Source organism: Chaetura pelagica, unplaced genomic scaffold, assembly GCF_000747805.2.
Source record: "Chaetura pelagica isolate M959 unplaced genomic scaffold, ChaPel_1.0 scaffold36, whole genome shotgun sequence".
Taxonomy (NCBI): domain Eukaryota; kingdom Metazoa; phylum Chordata; class Aves; order Apodiformes; family Apodidae; genus Chaetura; species Chaetura pelagica.
In genome coordinates this window covers 1,930,275-1,938,595 of record NW_009953726.1, presented here as the reverse complement: position 1 = coordinate 1,938,595, position 8,321 = coordinate 1,930,275, and the positions used below count along the sequence as shown (strand labels likewise).

At 40.5% G+C, this 8,321-nt stretch overlaps 1 protein-coding gene across 1 annotated transcript in view; it reads right to left on the bottom strand.

Moving 5' to 3' along the window:
* The window catches only part of KCNH5 (potassium voltage-gated channel, subfamily H (eag-related), member 5), a 154,932-nt gene that overhangs the window by 125,674 nt on the left and 20,937 nt on the right, over positions 1-8,321 (bottom strand). The window contains exon 4 of the mRNA XM_010000678.1: positions 7,058-7,186. Coding sequence (XP_009998980.1) covers positions 7,058-7,186 — 129 coding nt within the window. The remainder of the gene's footprint in view (positions 1-7,057; positions 7,187-8,321) is intronic.

Below are 8,321 nucleotides of genomic sequence, written 5' to 3'. Positions count from 1 at the left end.
AGAATTACATTGTATGTAAAAAACAACAGTAAAGTGTAATGGTTGTGTTGATTCCTGCCTGCAGGAGTGTAAGTAACACCTCCAGACCATGGTGAGGTGGTTGTTCTCCTCTCACTGTGTAGCACAAACCAGTTAATATACAGAATACTTAAATAATATATACTCTATGACTTACCCACAGAAGTAAAGAGCTAGCACCGCTCAGAAATAAGCAGTTTGGAATTCAGTTGATAACATAGATCACCCTTTTCCATCAATAGTTGGCATGTACAAATCTCAACTGTTTCTAGACATTAGACAGTAAAATCATTGCAATGGCTGGCTGTTTGCTCTTCATTGCAGTAAAGTATGGCTGAAAGAGCTCACTGTCTCTTTGAAAAACTTAATCATCCTGGTTTTCTTTGTTAGAGAGAGAGAGATATAAATGGGACTCCTGAATAAATCGAATAATAGTCAAACAAAGCTCAATCACTCCCATGATGCAGTAAAACTGTTTATAGACTGAGGACCCACTGAGTCTATTCAAATGTAATTTAAAATATTAGGATACATTTCTCAAGTTGAAATTCTGTGCGTTCTACTCTCTGATAATGCACTGCACTCTTGGGATAATTGTTACACCTCACCTCTGTTCTTGTTCAGTGTTGTGTTCCTACCATCCACCCACTGCAGCCACTGGGGAACCTGGGCATATCACTTTACCTCACTGAGCTTCAGTTGCTTCTCCTTAAAATGAAGATAATGCTAATGACCTACTTTGCAAGCCATTTTGAGATCCACTCACGAAAACTGCTAAGATTTATACACCACTAGACTATATTTGATATACAATGTGTTTTTAAATTTAATTCTGACAGAGCTGTAAATTTACAGTACAAAACTTCTTAACTTTCATATTTATGCAACCAAAGCTAAACTTTATACACACACACACACAGGGCCACCTAGGATTTATTTCCCCTAACTATGTAAAAAAAAGTGTAAATTTTGAGAAGAAAAAAAAATACTAAGTACTGTACATGTCAGTCAACAGGCTTTTAGGAGTTGGTCAGATAGCAAAATGGTGCCATTCAATGACCAAGGAATAGTCCTTTGGGGCTACACCAGCCAAAGGCCTGTGGTCCAAAAGGAAGGTTTTGACCAGGTTGCTCCAAGCCCCATCTAGCCTGGCCTTGAACACTTCCTGGGAGGGACATGGAAAGCTACAGACAGGGGAAAAATCCTTCTCTGACTAGATTTATTATAACAACACTGAAGTTTTTAAGGAACTCCCTGAGCATGACCAAAAGGCTCTCTGTATCCATATGCAGAAAGGAGACACAGGCTGACCCAAGTAATCACAGGTTGGCAGCTTGATCAGGCAAGATGAGAAAGAAGCTGCTCTAAGTTTCAATATGTTTAATAAAAAAAAGAAAAAGAAAGGAACATAAAATAATGGCTGTCAACAGGGAATGATGTAAAATGTCCCACAATGTCAATTTCATTATTTGATAAGAGTATAAATTTGGTTCAGGAAGACACCAAACGCCTCAACAGAACAAGGTGGGTCTTGGACAGCAGCAAAGCAAGAAGGGCCAGGGAGGCAGAAATAAGGCTTTGAAGTGAGGAAAAAACTACCTCTTTGTGGTTTTTCAGCCTTTGCAAAAAAGTGCCACCAGCATCTCACTGAAGACAATAATGGGGATGCTTGTCCTGCAGGAAAAGGCACAAAGCGACCTCAGATCTTCCTGGTTACTATCAAGCTCTGCCCATCCAAAATGTATGTATTTAAATACTAAGAGACTATATCTTAGCATTATTCCTCTCAGGTGTCAACTCTTCACACTGGAGGCCCACCTGGTGTCCTGACAAATGACCACTTTTCTTGCCATACCCCCAAAGTCCTTTCTCAAGGCCCAGGCATCCCTGGATGCTGCACTGTAGACCCAAGGAAGAATGGAGAGATGGAGTTGATCTCCTTTAAGGAACCAAGGGATGAAACTGCTGATCAGAGCAATGGGAAACAACACATTAAAAAGTGGGTCTCCACAGCACCAATACCATTATTATTACAGGCCAGGAAAGGTGGGCTGGGAAGGATATCCAAATTGTGACCTATTAAATGACTGCTATGGATTACTGTCAAGGTGATGTATTCAACAGGGTACAATGTGCTTCATCTGAAGGTAGAAACCTCATTTTCATGCTCTAATCCCTCCATCTACTTCTTCTGTTATCACCAGGATTGACACCCCCTCAAGGAAAAAAGTTCCCGTGAGCAACCAGTTACATATGCGTAATAATTTGCACTTATTAAAGATAAAAAAGGATGAGAATTATAGGCTTAGCAAGGATTATCAAGCAAAAGTGCATATTTCTGCAACTACTACACTTTTTATAGCTCTGTCACACTGCGAGATAGAGTTGTATCATTATTTAGAGTTATATAACCATAAAGAGTTATATCCCTGGAAGCATTACAGCATTGTCCCAGACAGTCTTGATTATCAAAGTCTGGTTCTACCAAGTAAAAAAAAATAAATAAAAAAAAATAAAAAAATAGTCAAGATACTGCTGTGCCATCTCCTGATCCCATCTGTTAACAGCACATGGTCCTGAGTTGCAGAGGCCTCAGTAACACAGCTTTGCATCCTAATTCTGCATTCCATCAATATTCACTAGAACTTCCCAACCACTTCTAGCAGGTGACAAGCCTGATATTTCACTCAAAAGAAACTCAAGATAACCAGAGAGAAAAAAACAGTGCTGAAAAAACTTCCAAGTTTACCTACAGGCAACAATTTTCTTCACTGATGGCAACAAAGGGAATAAAGCCATTGCACAACTAGGTGAATCTCCACTGTTAGCCACAAAATGCTGGTCTTTTCTTCTATCCTTTAACTTTCAGTTCAATATAACCTGCAGCACTCCTGGCTTCAATTGTTGTTAACATTTTAAGTGGCCCTATTTTCCCCTTCTAACAGTTAGGGCCCAGAAAAACAGCATCATTTTTTTCTAACCCATAAACATAAGATTATTACCACCATGTGTCTTTGGAGGGATTGAAACTCTTAAAATGTTTTTAAAAGGCCATTGGGTAAAGACAGAATAAAAGCACAGCAAGCTGATAAAAACATCCAACTGTGACCCTACAATGGCACAGATATAAAAAAGAAGATTCTTTGGGTTTTATTCTCTGGAAGAAAATACATGATCTTCCACCTCTGCCATGTAAGGCATTTGACCAAGACACCTGGGGATCTGGCCTTCCACCACCACAGGTAGGACCTACTGCTTGGTACTGAATCCAGATCAGACTAATGCTTGTATGAACAAAGAGGAACAGGAAAAGGAAAGAAAGAGAAATCAGACAAAACATATCACAGCTCCCTCACTGGAAAATAAGGCATTGTCCCAGTGATCACCAAGTGTGGTCACCATCTCCCACAACACCTTCTGCCCCATCATTAATTCTCACACGTCTTCTTCCACACCACAACCTCCACAGCTCATCCAGCTACCAAATTAGGAGCTGGGGCACTATGAAACATAAACCAAATCAGTGGGGGCATGTTCCTCCTACCCTCCACACCACACAGCTGATGGTGGCATCTTCACCCAGGAGTGATGGATGATGTATGTAGCTGATGTTTCCTTCTGTTCCCAGCAGAAGGAAAAGTTAGACACTTTTTAAGTAATTTTCCATTTACAAAGTTATAACAGTACTTCTTGGTCACTCTTACCTTGCTACACATCATAGGTCTCCTTGCACGTTGCTCAGCATAACAGATACCACCATGGGTAACAAGAAAACAGATCAGTCAAATCTTTAGTGTCAAACTGCTGGTACCCTCTCAGAAAACAAGGTTTTTGGCCTCTGCCACTATATTTTACTAGAATAAGGTAGATTTTAAATATCCCTTTTCTCTAGTCTTGCTTTCAGTTCACTAAGTTTCAACAGCTTTCTGGACTGCAGCTAATTCAGCATCTCCTGGGTGAGCCAGAAACATTTTTCATTACTTTTACTCCCTCCTGCAAGCAAAGGCTCCACCTCCTCCTCCTCCTCTCTGGCAGCATTAGCACACAGCAAACGGGGAGCACACAGGTAAGCAGGGAGATTCACCATCTGCCACAGTGCCCCAGACCTCTCCAACTCCCCTCACTGGCACAGGGCTTGTCCCCGTCATGTCAACTATATTTTTTGTACTAAGCCTGTAAACAAGCATTGTTTTGAGCCAATATTGGAGAAAAAAAATTCCCAGCTCTCCCTTGCAATACTCTTTGTAGTAAGACAACCATTTTCTTTTATTTGTATGTCCTGTTTTCACAAATGAGCCCCTCAACACTTCTGAATGTTTTGCATCCTAAGGACTGGGGCACCACTACCAGTCCTCCAAAACCACAGCTCCACATGCAAGGTCTCCACAAAATGCATCCATGTTGCAGCCACCACAAGAAGATCTGGCAAACCCAACCATTTATTTCCAGGAGACACCCTGCAGTGTAGATACATCCATTGCTATGATTTGAATATCAAATCCTTGTACCTTGTAGGAGTGTGATATACTAAAGCTTGAGAACAAAGCAACACACCTTTGAACAGTGCAGAATATATTGGTATGGAGAGATTATTGCATAATGGCATCAATATTTTATTTCTGTTGAATTTTTAATCTCAAATTTACTGTTCCCATAAGTAATAGACAGTAACTCATCTGCACCATAGTTACTTATGTATTATGTATTGCACGGTCCTGGCAGAGTCTCTGAAGACAAATCCTTCTTTCACAAACAAAAACAAAACAAAAAAATTGTCCTTTCAATGACAGATCCCAGCACTCAAAAGCAGTACTTAGCAGAAAGGCTTTTTACAAAAGTTTTTAAATTGTCCACTAAATGATAATCTGTGTGTTTACCAATCTCATAATTCAAAAAGAAAGTGGCCTGGCAGCTTCTAAGTACATTGTAATGTTATCTGCAATGAATTATGCACCTCTCCTAGCACTACATCTGACCAAACAACCTTGTGATTCCAGTGCTGTGGAATCCCACAGACCCACCCAGTTGAGAGGCAGAGGGTAATGCAGCAGTGCTCTCTTCCCATCTTTTCCATCCATGTAGTAAAACAGTGCAAATATTTGAATAGGATTTTTTAATACAAAGAATACAGAAGACAAGCTCTAACTTATGCAAAAGCAGAAGAAAAATCAGGTCAATGGTTTGTAACTATGGAGCTTTTTGGACATATTAACGTTAATCACTGTTCTAACCAAATCACCCTGAGCAAATTCTTTAGACTCCAACCAGATGCCATAAAGGCACTTGAGAGCTGGGGCTGCACTGCCTTCTGCCAGGTTTTGTTTGGTGGGGTTTAAGTATGGACTTTGACAGAAGAAAGTGCTCTGTAAACATGCAGTCAAACCTCTCTGGCTGCTTATGGGAATATTTTGCAATGTTCATAGCTAATTCCTGGCATTTTAACCAATGGTACCCTTCATTTGAGAACAGCAGTACACAGGTGACACACTTGACAGCTATTGTTCTTTCCCATAGGAACATCTATTGCTTCTTTAAGGGATGGCAGGTGGATTCTGTTGCTCCTCAGCCACAAGATGGGGAGAGGAGGGCACGGTCCCTTCCCCAGCACATCCTGGCATCCCTAGGAACCACAGCAGAGTATGAATCTCCCAGGCTGAGAGTCCAAAGGAGGCTACATTAATAATTTCTGCATTTTGAGGCCACTTTCAATACGTTTGCCCTGTCCTGCCACAGCCACACACTCCTCAGTGCAACCACGTCCTCTGGAAACTGGGCAGAGACAGTGAAGGGGGTGAAGGTGTTGGGGGCTGGTTCCATGTGAGATACCTCTCAGTCCCCTCAGAAAGTATCAAACAGGAAATTCTACACGAGGATCCTTGCAAAGACTGGCTTATTCCTTGGTGAGCTCGCACTACATACTATATACACTGCAGCCAGGAGCCAGTCCCATGCCTTCAGATCTCTACAATTGAAGTCCTTCCAATTAACTAGCTTGTATCCTAAAAATTCCAGACTACTTCCAGGCAGAGGCATTAAACATTATGGAGCTCAAAGTGAAACAAAGGAACATTTCCAGGTTGTTAAATAAATTGTAGCAGCAGTAAAGCTTATGATGGCTGAGAAGGCATTCCTATATCAGGATCTTAGAACTTTATAGATAATTCTCTCTAGACTTAAAATGTCACACTTGATGTTAACCCAAAGAGAGACCTCTCATTTTAAGTCTGCCTTTATAAACCTACCTTTCAGTTATCCAAACACATACAAGTGTTATCCATATAATAAGAAATACACCAAGTTTATTCTAAAGAGGACAGCATAGAGCACACGTGGCTCTCAGTGAGAGATTTCCAAGCATGAAGAGATTAGCCAGGAATTAAACATCAGAAGGCAAATTTCAAGCGCAGATGGGAAATGGATACCCTTCTTCATCTAAGTGTACATTATTTTACCAAAAAAATGTCATGGGAAGCTGACACAAGACACACGTCTTAAAACCAAAGCAGATGCTGCTGGATTCTTTCCCCAGCATTTCTTTCATGTGAAAGGGCTGTGGGTCTGGCTGTGGGTTGTTAGGTAATGGGAACACAGCACATCTCAACAAACACCATCTCCAGAAGCTGTTAGAAAAAAAAGTACAATGTCCACTGCCATGCAGCCATAATTACCAGCCAGTACCAAAGGACCCAAATGGGCTATTTTTAAATTTTTAAATGGCTCTAAAACTACATAACTTTTAGCAAGTGCCAGCTAAAGGAGAAAAAAATAAAACAAAAGAAAACAGAAAGTAGTGAAATTATAATGAGAATGGAAGGTTTGTTACTCTGGCAAAATGTTGTTAGGGAATTTCCACTCACGGTGATTTATATTTCATTTTTAAGCAATAATTTAGAAGAGCAGCAGCAGAAGTCTGATAGGTCACAAAACATTTGCTGAATTCAAGACACAGACCACAGGAGTAACACGTCTCTGTCACAGGGCCAAACTCAAGCATGTACTTTATCATTTACCAAAGAAAAATACTGCATTTCATATTTACCTTTTGTTGAATCATCTTCAATTGGTTGTTTGAACAAAGTGATATCCTTAAAAGTGCACAGGAACAAAACCACTTTTTCATGTTCATTTCTTATGGGTGCAATTTGCATGTAGAACCAAACTGGGGTTCCTGAAGCAAAGAAAAAAGGTGACATTGAACTGTGGTGTAGCACAAACTTTCCCCAGCCTGTACATACATTGCTTCATCATTTATATGTTATTATAAAACCCATGTTGTTTAGGATCATATCTAGATATTTCTGCATCTTCCAGATCTTTAGTTTTACCTCTGCAGAGAAAAAAAAACATATTCCTATTTTAGAGATTCATTAAAATTGGGAAATGTTATCAATTCAATTAGCCAACAAGTAAATTCAGAAGGCTTTATAAACCTCCATTCTGAAACAAAACATTTGATTCTTCCTCTCTTTCTTTTTTATTTTTTCCCAGCATGTCTCACAAATTTAGTGTCTGCAGGGTAGGCAGCTAAGAAAAAACAGATGGATGGTATCTTTGATTCCTTCCTCACATAATGTGGAGCTATCAAATTTAAAACTTATTGGAGTATGCTGTCAAAGGCTCCAAATTTGATGCTACTCCATTATTTAAGAGGACCTGAGTTCATCCAGACCCAGAGTATAAATGTCCTATCAGGACAAATCAGGAGATTCAAATTCCCTCCGGTGTTTCAGGTCATACCCTCCACCTCCTCACTGTCCAGCTCAGTGGAACACTCTTGCAGTGCAGTTATCTCTATTTAGCTTTTGAAAGAAACAGAAAATACTTCTTAAACCTTACCACTCATCAAATAAACAGTCAATAAAACACCAACGGTGTTGGAGTGGTTAGCATGGCTGCTCAGGAGCCAAAATTGGTCTTGCCTCTTCCTAGGCTGACATGCACATGGCAATCCTGTATGTACACACAGGTCTGCTGTGTAAGGGGCAAAATCCTAAAAGAACTGAAGCAATTCACTTTAAGAAAACTCCTTTTCACCTGCAAGGACAGCAGTGGCAGATACGTTCTCCATCCAGCAAAGCTCCATGCCCACAGATGTGTCCCCCTCCTTCCCAAACTTGCACCTCTGTGCACTGCACTCTAAATGCCTTCACACCCAGCTAATTACCTTTGGGATTTGATGTGCTTCCAGCCAGTTGACATACTGCCTTTTCTTCTGAGCTCCCTCAATATCAGCCTGAGAGCTGACACATTGAGACAAGACATTCGCCCATTGTCATCCCACAGGCACCACTACCCCCCTCCCC